Below are 14,406 nucleotides of genomic sequence, written 5' to 3' on the forward strand. Positions count from 1 at the left end.
TCTCATGAATATAAGAATCGTTGGAATGTTTTTGTTACCTTAGAATGAGCTGTTGTTATCTACGGACGCTGTAGTTCACCTACCGTGGAGTCGCCATGTTTCTACAGTAGCCCAGAATGGACAAATACTGGCTCTTGATGGGGAGGGTCAAGCGAGGGAGTCGTGATCTGCAACTACACCGCGAGATGCCACTACATCCTACACACTGGACCTTTTAATGCCAGTTTATATTATTACTCCACCACAGACAGGACAGACGGACATGTACTTTATTTTGCTCTACTATGTTTATCTGACAGCCACACTTAATAGCTACTTTACAGATTAAGACTTTGCACAAAAAAAACATTGAACTATGCAGTGCAGTGCATAGTTAAAGATGAAGTGGTTCCCCTCTAAGCTTCTCACATGGTTTAATATAAACTTTAACTTTTTGAGGTCCAATAAAGTAAAAATGTTCACAAAGAAACCAAGATTATGTAAAAGTCAAAAAATTAGTAGAGACTTATGTATCTGAGCCACAGATTTATCACTGGACTAAACTACATATATCTCAACCTTAACTACAGCAGTACGATGCTGCTTACACACTGATGCATCCGTATTTACATTCTGAGTCACGGGGGCCATTTTTCTGCACAACCAGTACTTTTGCTTTTTGATACTTTAATGAGACGCAGCTTGAGATGCTTAATTTGTGCTTCTGTCTCTTTCTCCAGATGTAAATGTCTTATTCCTGAAGGCAGTGGGAGGAAGAAGAGGAGGAGGCTGGTCTTTTTTCTATTTTGCACATGTTTCAAGGATACAGTGCATTGATCATTTCTGTCCATCACACAGTTACTCACCAAGATTACTTAGACATGAAATCAGACGATGATAATGCGATTCAGCATTTTTGATTAACGGTGACAAACAAATTCTTCAGAGGAACTTTTGAAAGCGACATCCTCATCATCAACAACAACAGCAGCAGCAACAGGAGCAGCAACAACCACAACAACAACAGTAGTGAGATCAGCATAAACAGTCTTACAGTACCCCCTGGTGGCTTCGATGGGCCGCAGCAGACTTTGTTTGGCAGACAACAGTTTGGTTTGGGAATCTCCTCTTCAGAGCAAATAAATCAACTCCTCAGATGACAAATTCTCCCCTTATTACCTTTTGTTCTTTTTTTATTCATAAATTTAGAGTCTTAATTTCCACTTCTCAAATTGCAGCACTGTACAGACAAACACACACATACCTAGAGCATACGCGTGTGCGTTTGTGTGTATAGTCACCGTAGCAGTCCCCATACAGCTAAATCATCATGCCAAAGACTCAACTTCACCCCCCTAACAAAAACGGTTCCCAAACAATTCACTGAGCTTCCTGAAGCCTGTGTCTGCCTTTGTCATGGGTTCGCAACCCCAGAGAGATGTGTGCGTGCGGGTGTGTTTTTTTGCACAACACCCGATTTGAGAGCAACTCAAACGGTACATGAATGAAACTGAGGAACCCCCGCAGCTCCTGTTTGTGAAAACCAACCATTTAACAAAGAAGCCACAAAAATACCCAATCAGACTCTGAATCTCTCAACTCGGAGTGCTGAATCCAATAGACGGAGCGAGTCGTTTTTCGATATGAAGACTAACACTTTGAAGAATTCAGTAACGGTAGTCTGGCTTATTTAGACAGTTAGCTTTACACTCTGCTTTCAGCGACTGGCAAAGAGGACCTGGATTGTAAAAAACAAAACAAAACAAAAAAAACAATAAAGTGGATTTGAGACTGAACAATTCTTTGCCCACCCATTTGTTTTGGTTCGACTTTGATGACGACAGGGTTGGTTATTGATACGAGCTATGTTGGGTTTCCATTCTGCTCTGTGCTGTAAAATACAATAACACAAAACAGTTTGCTTTCTGACGCCTTTAAAAACATAAAAAAAAATGTCTTTTTGCAGTTTACATTTCAATAGCCAATATCACCAGTTAATATTATGTTATTCAAAGGAATATCGATGTGTTTTATTGTATTCTTTTTTTTATTTTATGGACAAATAATAAAAAACACACATAGAGGATTTTAGTTTTTTTTCAGACATTCATAATGGCTTAATTCTCCTTGATCCTATTTTGTAAACTATGATATGTAACTTTAACATTGAACAAAAAGTTTATTATTTAATAATAATAATAATAATAATGTATGTATTAGCAGTAGAATGTCGTAACCTGTACCTGGGGTCTTTTTTATAGATGTATATACAATGACAGGTTTCAACCATTAAATGTGACCATTTCACAATGAATGATGACATGCTGGCCTCATTTTGCCTTTCGATGTGATACAGAACCATCTATTCCTCCCTCTCTGACTGGGTAATCCTGATTTTATTTTTCTCCTAAAACAAACAAAAAAAAAAACAAGATGGAGGTGAGGTGTCAGTGGAGAGGCATTCTTTTCTAAACTGCCCTGAAGACAAAGGTGCAATAACTATTGAATCTAATAACTGAAATCTCACTTCCCACGTTCTTCCATAAACAAACACTGCTTCATTTCCAAATCAATACTTGTGACCTTGCTGAGAATGTTTTCCTCCTTTTGGTTCGATGAGAGAGTTACATTTACAGATTCAACTGAGCTTTATTAGCATTGCACGGGGGATCGGTGAAGGCTGATTCTTTTTGACTGTAGTGTTGTTTGGGTGTGATACATCATTCTTCCCTCAGTGTATGCTCAGTGGGTATGTCAACAGGGAATTTGTGTCCATCATTATTTCACTGATTCCATTATGCTTCAACCATTTGACATTAAACATGTCAGATGCATGCACACACGCTAACTAAGAAGGACGCTGCGTGGACACAGGAGTAGAAGTCATTTGTCCGCTCTGTGCCAAATTTTACGTCAGTCCATCAAATAGTTGTTGAGAGTTTTTCAGTAACAACCAAAAATTTCAACCAGCTGGTGGCGCTAGAGCAAAAGTCATTAGGACCCATCCTCTGAGGGGAAAAAACATCTGTACAAAATCCATGGCTGTCCATCCAATAGTTTTTGAGTCATGTCAGTGTGGACCGACAGACCGGCATTACCATCCTTAGAGCTGGCCGCTAGCATGGCTAGAGATTGACTGACTCAATAGACAGACGCCTGTTTGATCATCTTACTGCTCGTGTATTTCTCCCTGTCTGACTATTTTACATTGTTGTTCAAGAAGTGCATTTATTAAAGGAAGAAATGAAGCCACTTCCTCAGTCTTTATCAATGGAACCTTTGAGAATCTAAAAAAAACCCCACAAGGACTTGAATCACTCTCTCTAATATCGAAGGGTTATGCTGCTCCCACTAACAGCAGCTCTCCTCATTGTCCTGGTTCACACGTCGCTACAAAGAGAGTCACTTAATAGATTCTTCACTTGAGGAACACCAAAACCTTGTCAGTCATGCTTCCTTAAAAAAAGAAAAATTTGACAGCAGCATTACAGTTCTAATGTTTGTTACCCGAGAGCTGCAAAACACCTGTGGAAATGCGTGCACCTCTTGGAATGGAATGATCCCTAACCATCATTTCGAGAAGTTGTGATAACAGGTGACTCACAACAGTAAATGCTGAGATCTGGGAACACTGTGACATTGCCACAATGAAGTCTGATGGGCCATAAGCATTCAGATTATCAGACAGGTTTTAAACTGTAAATGTTTGCAACAACCTTACCTTTTTATTCTCTCTACCAAATATGTTTGGCTAAAGGGGGATTTTGTTTAAAACCTGTATGATCTAACTGCTGTTTCTTGTTCAGATCTCATCAGTTAACTGTCAATGCAACGTCATTATAAAGCACCTGATGGAAAGGATAGCCGAAAATAAGATTCAAGTTGTATATATATAATAATCCTTCAGCCTTACACACATTGGAGGAACGGCCAATAAGAAGGTGTGACCGGTGAACATGTCTCAGATAAAAATCAGCTTACAGCCTAAGTCATTCAACAAGGGAATATGAACAAAGGAGATATGGTTGGTCAAAATTTCCTTCTTGACCTTTAGCTCTCACTCTCTGTGCCTCTTTCTCTCCCTTTAATCTGTCTCTCTGCCTCTCTTCTCTCTCTCAAGCTCGCTTTCTTTCAATATTCTGACAAGTTCTGGCAGGCCGATCTGGAGGCCGAAGACAAATCAATACACCATCTAACAGCTGTCAGCTGGTGTCCTCTGTGTGTGTGCGTGTGCGTGTGTGCGCGCAGACAAGATTGTCTGCTGCTGTCGTGGATAGGGTATTGCATTCATTACTCTTTCCTTCCTCCCTTCTTCCCCTGCTCATACTGGCTCGTCCTTTCTTTATTAAATGGGGCTGTCGATGAGAACCCGATTAATATTTGCAATGACAGCGAATGAAGTGAATGAGGAGGGTAAAGAGTCCACAGCATAAGACTGGTGAGGACGATTCTTCTGTTCTCTCTGTTGTTCTTTGTGCTGTGAATAGTCAGATTTTTTTTTTTTTCTCTAGCAGTTGATAAATAAAAGTTAATAAATAGCATTATTTAACATTTCACCTTATATTTCAACCAAGCTTTTATTTAAATGGCAATTGAAATGTTCAGTCAGTGTGTGTGTGTGTGTGTGTGTGTGTGTGTGTGTGTGTGTGTGTGTGTGTGTGTGTGTGGGTACGCCATCCAGCTCCTGTCAGTTGCTCTGCTCTAATGACTAGTTTGACCTTTCACTGATAACTGGATGAATGACACGATCTCTCCTTCCCTCTCACTTCTGCCCTGGCTTCTGGCTCTTGCCTCTTCAGACACTTAACTTGCTTCCTCTTCCTATCTCTGTTTTACAATTCATGTTGTAAAACAGAGTCTTGCACAGTATTTTAGCTTTCACCGGTTTATTTTTCAAACTGTGTTGAAGCCACGAATCCACTGAATACATCCAAACGTGGCTTGTTGAGTGCAACTGTGCTTTTGCTCTTGGCAGCGATGTGTTGATTACTTTTCCTAAAATATGTTCAAAGTGTTGTGATTCCTCCAGTTTTTACGCTACCTTTGTTTGGATTGTAACACAAATTCTACCTTTACAAAGACAATAATTTTAATTTTAAGTTTTGATTGGCACTGTATTCATCTAACTATATGTTTGTTATAGAGGTTGTAGTTTGCAGTGGTGTTGAACTGGGCTACATTATATTGAAGGGTGTTCCAGTAACACTTTGTATAGACTGCCTACAGATGTAACAATTCATGAACAAATCCCATCTAATAAGCTGTTGAAATGTTACAGATAGTAAACTATCTGTAGACAGACTATCCAAATAAAGTGGAATCAGTGTTTCTTTGTCCATCCCATTTAGAAATATGAGTGGGAGAAATAATCAGTTTCAGTGTAATGCTGTCCACCACTAACTCAGACCTCAGTAATAAATATAAAAACAGTCAATTAAACACCTCACAGAAAACTGCGCTGTTGTACTGGATTGCATTAGAGTTGCCAGGGAGTGTAAACATAACATATTTGTTTAACTAATAAAGCAAAAAAGCACCCAACACAACCCACTTGTTTTTAAATTATTTCAACTTTAAGCTGCCAAATGTAAAACTTTGTTGCTTCAAATGATCTTTTTGATAGATTTTACACTATTGGAGGAAAATTTGAAAATAAAATTTGGCCACTAGAGGGCAGCACAGTCAACCTCCTTCACTGTGCGCTGTCTATGGTGCTGAAACATTCAAATGCAGTCTCTGTGTCTGTGCCTCCAAGTCCACCATCATGGCAAACAGTCCAGTTCCCATTATTGTACCCTTTTCACCATTAGTCAACATTTACGTATTTAGGTAGATGAAAGGCAAAAATGTCATTTTCTTCTTTGGCCTTTTGAATTAAAAGAAAATGTTAGATGTTTAGAGACTGCTAACTCAATGACTCCTGTCTCACAGCACAATAAATGTGACTTGAAAGGATTTTTGTAGCGAGCTCTGAAAGTCTTGCTTGAATCCTGATGACGTCTGCCTCTCAAATCAACCAATCAGAGGACTGTTCCACCAATAGCTTTTAACATAACACACTTGCCTGCACTGACGTCTATGAAGTACTGGAATCAGTAGTGCCACAAAATGAGAGGTCATGCAGCCATTCACCACAATTACTGCCAGAACATATCTATCTATCTATCTATCTATCTATCTATCTATCTATCTATCTATCTATCTATCTATCTATCTATCTATCTATCTATCTATCTATCTATCTATCTATCTATCTATCTATCTATCGCACAGAAATGTTAGTCAGCACAGATTCATTCTCCAAATTGTGGTGATTCTCATGATTAGATTGATCTTGTCTGTTCAACAGCTGAGGCTTATTTTACTCAAACAAATAAATCCAGACATGACTATTCCCTTCACCAAACCGCTCTGGATCTAAAAAAGTTCAGCTGTCTTTATATATTCCTCCCCTCAAAGACACACAGCTCATTGTGAAGCTGAACAACATGATCATGAGCATTTACAAGATAGGAGGCTTTATAGTGTTTCTCTTCAAATTGCAAAGCAAAACACAGAAATGGAAAATAAATAAATGAGCAAACATGGAGCCTGGTGGGACAATGAGGAACACGCTTGCATAAGATCACTTAATATGAAGAAAAACCAAACCACAGATTGAATTAGACATTTAAAATGACTACCTACTGAGGAGCAGAACCAGGCTCATTAAAGACATCCCATTAAAAGGGATTAAACTTGTCTTTACTGATATGATCTTGAATCTTTAATAGAGACATTATTCAAATTGGATTTTATATTAGTGGGGAAATTAAAATTTATTACATAGCCAGTCTGAGCATTTGAACTGACATACCTATTTAAAAACCGTCCACTCAGCAGGTTTTCCTAATCTGAAATACGGAAGCCAATATCATCTGACAGTTAGTGTTAAACATTAGGATTAGTCTGCCTGTCACATCCATAAAAACATTGTATTTTAGCAAAACCGAAATCAACATTTATTTGCAAGATGACATTTTTTAATCTATTGGCTTGGCATTTACTGCTCTGTTTATTATATTAGTCTCAAACACACTTTGGACCCTGAAACATCAGTGTGAATTATTGTTAGAGAATTCAGTTTATACCTTTTAAGATGCTGTAGACAGTGTCAGCCACTTAACAATACTCACTGCATGTTATTAATTTTTACAGCATGTAGTTAGTTACAGTGATTTTGTGCAGTCAAGTTTTCATTCTGTAGACTATTTCGCCCTCTAGTGGTCATCAGAGAAACTGCAGCGACTAACAGTTAGAGCTGCCCCTATCTTCAGTAAATGCTTGGATCAAAAGAGGTTGCTTTGCCTTAGCCATGATGTTTGACTTTGTCTTCCACCATTAGTTAAAATGAATGATAAAGCTGTACTTCTTTTTTACTCAGTATGCAGTCCATCCTGTGTAAATTATAGATTGAAACATTTCCAACATCACTTTTAATTGGATCTTTAAACCACTGTTGCCTTCACCTCTCATTTGGTTATCACCTCAACCTCTTTATTCACAACTCCAAAATTCAAGAGTGATTCCCTAAAACACAACCACAGTGGAGACCTATGTGATTAATTGCATTAGACAAAGTCTCTTTCCAAATGTATTACACTATTGATGTTGGACTAAATTCTGAATGGGCATAAAATAATTGATGTAAATATTTAATGTAAGATTGATTGGAGTTGAAAAAGAAAAAACTGCACATTTCAATAATTGAGTGTGCTATATGGAGTCTCTCAAACACAGAAAGGCTTTACAACCCGACCTCTGCATTTACTGAAATTACATTTAAATAAAGAAGAAGCACTAACCCATTATCACAAGATTTATACAAGTCAATGGTTGGATTCTTAAATAATACTGAAGTTAGTGTGCTGTTTTAAGAATGTGGTCATTAAGACATGTTAGGAATATTTAGGCTGCAGTTTGGGATTAAATGAATCGTGCTAAATCCTTTGTTAAATGATTGAGAAATAAAACTGTACCTAATCTCCTGGGAACAAACAAGAACCCACTTTTAAGACAAGGACGTGCCTTTGGGTGAGGTATGGCTGTGCCGGCTCTGACCTGCGGGGGGCAGCAAAGTGCCGCAGACCACCAATACGACCACAACTCCAACACCAGAAGAAGTGGCTAACCTGGCGGATGGATAACTAATGCAGGGAAATGGGGTGAGTATCCTCATATTTACCGACCAGTTGATCAAAAAGGACATTAAAACATTTGAATTAGCACTGTAAAATGAAATTACTCGTTTTAATAGCAGGCGAAGCGTTTCACGTTGTGCAATTCGCTCTAGTTTTGTCCTAGCTAATCGCGACAGCTGCTGTCCGCCTACACAAAGCAGCATCTCTCCCTGTCACTGTTAGCTGTTAGCTGTTAGCTGTCCCCGTCAGTAATGTAGCAGGAGAAGACAAGGTGGTGAGGTATGTCTGTGTTTTTGAAGGGCCCGAGGTTAAGCAGGCGGACAGTAATGACAGTAGTTAGCCTTGCTGACGTTACAACAGCTAACCCGGAGCTGTCAGCAGGTGACACAAATAACTAACTGTTAGCTCATTAATAATTCACATCGAAGAGCACAACGATTTCTTTTTTTTGTCACAAGCAAAAGAGTGTCGTTACAGCAGCAGCTGGTAGCAATGAGAGAGACACTCTCCGGTACACCGCCAGCTGAGTCTGTCCTACATTTCACTCAGTCGCATGAGAGACACAGACCTATTTTTATTTTCCCTCCGGCTTTCAAAGACTCCACTAACAAGTGAACAGGCTGTGTGTGTGTGTGTGTGTGTGTGTGTGTGTGTGTGTGTGTGGCCGAGGACTGAGGAGCTGTAGTGATGTTGTCTCATGCTCTTTGTCTTCATTGTTCATGTGGCAGTGTCTTTCTGTGAACACATGCAGTCTGGTTACCATTTGCATAAGTTAGGATTCAGCCAGGTGTCTTCTGTTGTCAGCTGATGACTGCAACGCTTCAGTGAAATCTTATTTACATTTGTTGTATTTATTCTTTTTGATCTGAGAGAGCACATGGACAGTAGAACAGTTTAAAGATAAAAACCTAGAGATATCACAATGTTATGATTGTGATTGTATGACTGTGGAGGGCGATGTCTGCCATGCTTATGCACAAATAATTGAAACAAATACATAAAGAGCCTCTTGCATACATTGTGTGTATGTTCATACCAAGCAGTTAGTATGATGAAGAAACGGCTCTTTGGCTGTTTAATCATGTATTAGTTCCTGTGCATTGCTGTGCTGTGTTGTCTTCGCTGTGTCATGTTTTTTGTCTATTTCTGGGACGAGGACACATTTCATTCTTTTTTATTTTTATCCCAGGACTCCCTGGAAAAAGAGATCTTGTACCTCAGTGGGGCCTAACCTAAAAAACAGATGAATGAAATTGATTTCATTCTTTTCTTGATGCACTGTGGCGGAGGATATTCAGAACCTCCTGGGAGGTACATTTATTGAGCGATAACAAAACAATCATTTCTTTTCTCTCCTTCCTTTCCTCTCCAGTCTACCTGACTCTTGCTGACCTTTAGTGGCGATTGGCCCCCACAGCCATCTGTCAACATGCAAGGATTCTACTCCAAGCTCGACTCTTCCCCCTCCTCATCCCCGCTAATGGGGGTGGGCATTGGGCGAGAAGGCGCTCCCGTACCCCTCAGCCTGGCAGTGGAGACGGAGAAAGCTCAGGCCCTCCTACAGACATTCAGCTCTGCCTCTCTGCTGGCGTCGGCGGGGCTCGGGATGTTCTGCGTGGTGGCGGACCACGCCCTCCAGCTGTCGGTCATCCAGAACCACCTGTGGCTGCGTGCCGCCTTGGACAACGCCACGCACGGATTGGTGGGGCTGTGGTCATGGGCAGTTGTCATTGGACTGAGGAAAAAGAGTGATCTGTATGAGGTGCTGCTGGCCGGTCTTCTTGCATCAATCATAGACCTGGACCACTTCTATATGGCTGGATCCCTGTCACTCAAGGTAAGACCTGCACCCTCACTGAGGGTTCTCATGTATATTTAATATGTCTAGAAATGTACTGAACATGACAGATGTGCAGAGTTTGCAAACAGTGTATGACTAATTCATACTGAATCTGGAGAATGAGCGAGGAGAAGAAGATGAACGGGTCTTTGTGTGGGCAGATTTGTGTGCGAGGCTGAAGCAGATTAAACATGAAAATAAAAAGGATCATGACTTTCTGCTCTGTAATCGTGATGAGTCTTACTTCTCCGCAGTCCATGTTTGCAATGAGCAAGTTTGCTGGCAGTTGCCTAATGATGTGTTTGTCTGGCACCAGCAATCCACTTTTCAAATGGAGCAGGTCTAGACCGAACGCCTTATAACCCTCCTTAGCACAGGCAGATACCGAAACCTGAACGAACGTCATCCTTTAATCAGTTCATTCATGTGTGTGGCTTTGTTAAAGATATGGTTCATTTCTGGAAGGAGCTTCTCAAGGATAAGGAAACAACAGAGTGTAGATGGATTCTGAAATCAAACATCCAGTATCAGTTAAGCACTCTCCAGTTTTTTGGAGGATGTATTATTTTAACCAATTTCTTTCTTCATCAAAAGGCAGTGTCAAAAGCTACATTCCTGTCATGTCTCACAGACTTGGACCACCTTTACATACTGTGCATTTTTTGACATGTGTTAAATGACCTTTGGGCCACTTTTGTTACATCAAAGAAAATCTCAACAAGGTCGCAGCAAAAAGAGTTTTTTCCTTTCCAACAAAACTTTGATGTGTGAATATAGAACTGATATCTGAAAGAAAATGAAGCTGTACAAGCTGCAGATGAAGGTAGCCCTTTAATGATAGGCTACAAACATTGATACTAACTAGTATACACTGGTTACATGTGGTATTGTTCACTGCCTGGTAAGCAGTGCCTTTTAAAAATTAGCCAAGTGCTTATCAGTAGTGAGAGAAATGACCCACAGTTCTTTAGAATCGTGCAGCACAGGGCTTACAGTAATCTTGCAAAATGATTTACGTACTAGTAGTAATTCTGTCTTCCCTTCCAGGCTGCTGTCTCACTCCCCCAGCGTCCTCCTCTACACTGTTCCTCTCTCATCCCCATCCTATGCCTCTCCCTCCGCTTCCTCATGTGGATCGGACGCCTCAAAGATGCCTGGTGCTCCTTGCCGTGGATGCTCTTCATTTCCATGGCGACACACCACGTCCGGGACGCGGTGCGCCACGGCCTGTGGGTGTGCCCATTCGGCAACACGGCACCGCTCCCCTACTGGCTGTACGTCAGCACCACGGCGACACTTCCTCACCTGTGTTCAGTGCTCATGTATCTGACGGGAACGAGGGATGTGATCTCCACCAAACACGGGGTGGCCATCGATGTTTAGACGTCACTGACTTACCAACGGCGTCTAACGCTGATCCGGTCTGGAAACAACGTTCTTAGCTGTTTGAATCAACTTTTAGATACTTGAAATTACGGGAGAAAAACACTAGAGCAGTATGGCGCTTTTTTTTTCTTTTTCAGTTTAGGTGAAGAGAAGGGTTGGCTAAGAAGGATGAGGTAACTCCTTATATGATAAAGGAAAACATGTACAATTAAAACTTGGGTTGCCATGGATGGAGACATCCTGTACAATAACAGGTTAGCCTTTCAAAGAGGAATGTGCCAATCCTGGATGATTTTTTTTCCGGTATTCTGGAAGTGCTTCAGAATCCTGTTCTCTTATCTGGAGAGTGATTCTTTTCCTGAATAACTGTCTTCGGTGTTTAGGGAGTGACCGTTTTTAAAGCTTTGACATATCGTTTTGCAGAGGCTTGCCTGCTCTGTGTTCATCTACCCAAACCCTGATAAAGAGATCCGAGACCTGACCTCCACCAATCCCAGAAGTGTTCGTCTCTCCCCCGGAACTATCACTATCTGTCCTCATCCTAAGAACACTCAAGGAAAAGTCAACCAAAGGTCAACCACAGGCTGTATGACGCAGTATCACCCTCACCCTCAGTGCACCCAGCAGTGTGGTACCACTTTTATTCTACTGTGCTTTTAAAATCGCTCCATCTGCCATAGTGACATTTAATGTATTACATGTTCATTGTAGAGTGAGTTTAAGTCACTGCCACATTCCAATGACAGATCCACTATTATTCACCACTAAACAAAAAAAAAAAAAAAGATCTTACCCAGCTGTCAGCTTTCTGCCACTTCAGCAGACTCTCTTTTTGCTGCTTGGATGAGCCTTTCTGTCCAGTCAAAAATAACTTTCCTATAGAAGGCAGTTTTTAGTGCCAGCCATGTCAGCCAAGGTTATGGAACAGGATGTTGTGGCTGTGTAACCTGGTGGAATTTCTTGCTTGCTGTTGACGCAGCATTGGTATTGTTGGATTTAGCTGAAACACAGTAAAACACATTCATTATTCCTAAAGCAGTGGCACCATTGAGCCTCCACTAAAGCCTGGTTGAAGTGTTAAATGTTGCTCAGATGTCTGTGTAATCAAAGTACCTTCTGTTGGTTGTAAAAAGGTGAAAAGGCTCTTCTACTGTGTGCATGAATCAACCTCGGAGGTATTTCACTTTTCAGAAGCACTGAGCTGAAGATGCTGAACTGAGTGTTTTCAGGCTTCCTGCTGTTGTACAGTACCAATGAACTGCTTTTATTTTTTACAGTCCACATACGAGTGTTATTTACATTTACAGATTTTTCTCAGTAGTTTAAGAAAAAAAATTGAGAAAATGGCAGGTGATGTTGAATTTTATTGACACTGACTATGTTTACATGCACAAAATATTCCAGTATTTGCCTCCCTCTTTCACTCTTTCCCTCAACATTTGCGCGTATCAGCCATCTTGCTGATATCCAAGTCTTTCATAATGTTTAAAAGCAGGTGTGTTCATCCTTCTGACCACAGATGTGGGCTTTTCTTTTGTGCATGCATCTCTGCTCCAGCCTTTCAAACTGCTGGCTAGTTGTTATGTTTACACAGAGCGGACTGTAAACAGTGTTGCAAACTGGCATATTCTGAATGCACTGTATAAATGTCCAAAGCATTTTCCTAAAACCTGAATAATGTGGGCATATCCCACATGTCTTACTCAAAAATACATTTGGAATAAGGCCTAATTAGGAATACCCAAATGCAGAATATTGTCATATTTGGAATAAGAGTGTAAATTAGTGTGCATGTAAACAGTCAGCCGTAGGCGTATGGTGTCCCAGGTGACCTCTGGGAACTGGAAGTTTTAAACATTCAAGGGAATGTTTTGTTCCACAGTGTGTCCATTGCCAGTAATATCTTCACATTACCTGTTGATATTTACAGAAATATAAAATGGGGGGAAAATGTAATTGTTGCATTAACTTGCTGTTAATTGTTCAACTACTTTTTTTTTCATGTTACTGTAATTAGATGACTGATTCAGTGCAGTCCAGTTGGTCTCTCAGTGGTGGAACCATGACTTGCAGAAGGACGTGGACTGTTTATTGGAACTATTTATCATACCTGAATATAATCATCCACTGAGACACAGAACATTTAGAGGCAGGAAGGAGGAAGTCATCGCACTGTAGACAAATCACTCCCATTCATTCCATAACAGTATTGTTTATTATATATTTGAAACAATGCATACTAATATGTTGTAATAGAGTGGATAGTGGGTGTAATAGGTTTTAGGAACTTATTGTTATTTGAATGTAATTGACATGGTTTGGGTTTAAAAGGGATGGTAACAGTCTGATTTCAGTCCTTTTGAGCTGGGGCAGATTTGGGTTTAATCACAATTTTCCCAAACATCAGCCACAACAAATATTTGAATTGTTTGTATTTTGTTCTTGTGAAGCCGCTGGTGATGGAGGTTGTAGTGATGCTTGTTGTCCACTAGGTTGCTGCAGTGAGCTATTGGATTCTTACTAATCAGCTCCTAAAGTTTGACAATTGCACAGTGAGTCATAGGGGGAAAAAGTCCTGGTACATATGTATTTAATTATATATTTTTATTTGTTTGGGTGTATTTTCTCTACTATTGCACAATCATATGTGTTATATTTATTTAGGAAATATTTCCCTTGTATCTCTTGTATGGTACAAAGAAAGGACTGGGAACACTGTACTACACCCACTTAACACCTACTTCACTGAAAGAGAAGGTAACACAGTGGCTGCCGTCCCATTTTAGTTGTCATTCTCAGTGAAACTTCTTTTACTGCTGCTTATGTTTACAATGTGACCTTCATTAATGCAATATTATGTTGAATTTTGCACATTTTAGTTTGAATTCTGTTTTGTATTATTTGTTGAATATGTTTTATGGCAGTTTTGGTTTTAATAGTAAGAAAGTATAGATAGTATCAAGATAGTTTTACTGTAGTGTTCTTTTTATCTCAATAAAATATATCCTGTGTATATATTCA

General features: G+C 40.0%; 2 protein-coding genes across 5 annotated transcripts in view; both read left to right on the forward strand.

The window, feature by feature from the left end:
* cntfr (ciliary neurotrophic factor receptor) overlaps nucleotides 1-2,293 on the forward strand; it is a 219,090-nt gene extending 216,797 nt beyond the window's left edge. For all 4 annotated transcript variants that reach the window (XM_051413080.1, XM_051413078.1, XM_051413076.1 and 1 more), the window contains one exon: nucleotides 720-2,293. Coding sequence is in view for 1 of the 4 variants with exons in the window: in XM_051413077.1 (XP_051269037.1) it covers nucleotide 720 (1 nt within the window). In the remaining 3 variants the exon portion in view is untranslated. The remainder of the gene's footprint in view (nucleotides 1-719) is intronic.
* A 5,794-nt stretch (nucleotides 2,294-8,087) lies between these two features.
* On the forward strand, nucleotides 8,088-14,406 carry tmem267 (transmembrane protein 267). Its single transcript, XM_051413088.1, has 3 exons — nucleotides 8,088-8,183; nucleotides 9,532-9,996; nucleotides 11,047-14,406. Exons 2-3 carry the CDS (start codon nucleotides 9,589-9,591, stop codon nucleotides 11,380-11,382), a joined length of 744 nt encoding a protein of 247 aa, XP_051269048.1. The 5' UTR covers nucleotides 8,088-8,183; nucleotides 9,532-9,588; the 3' UTR covers nucleotides 11,383-14,406.

Source organism: Dicentrarchus labrax, unplaced genomic scaffold, assembly GCF_905237075.1.
Source record: "Dicentrarchus labrax unplaced genomic scaffold, dlabrax2021, whole genome shotgun sequence".
Classification (NCBI taxonomy): Eukaryota; Metazoa; Chordata; class Actinopteri; family Moronidae; genus Dicentrarchus; species Dicentrarchus labrax.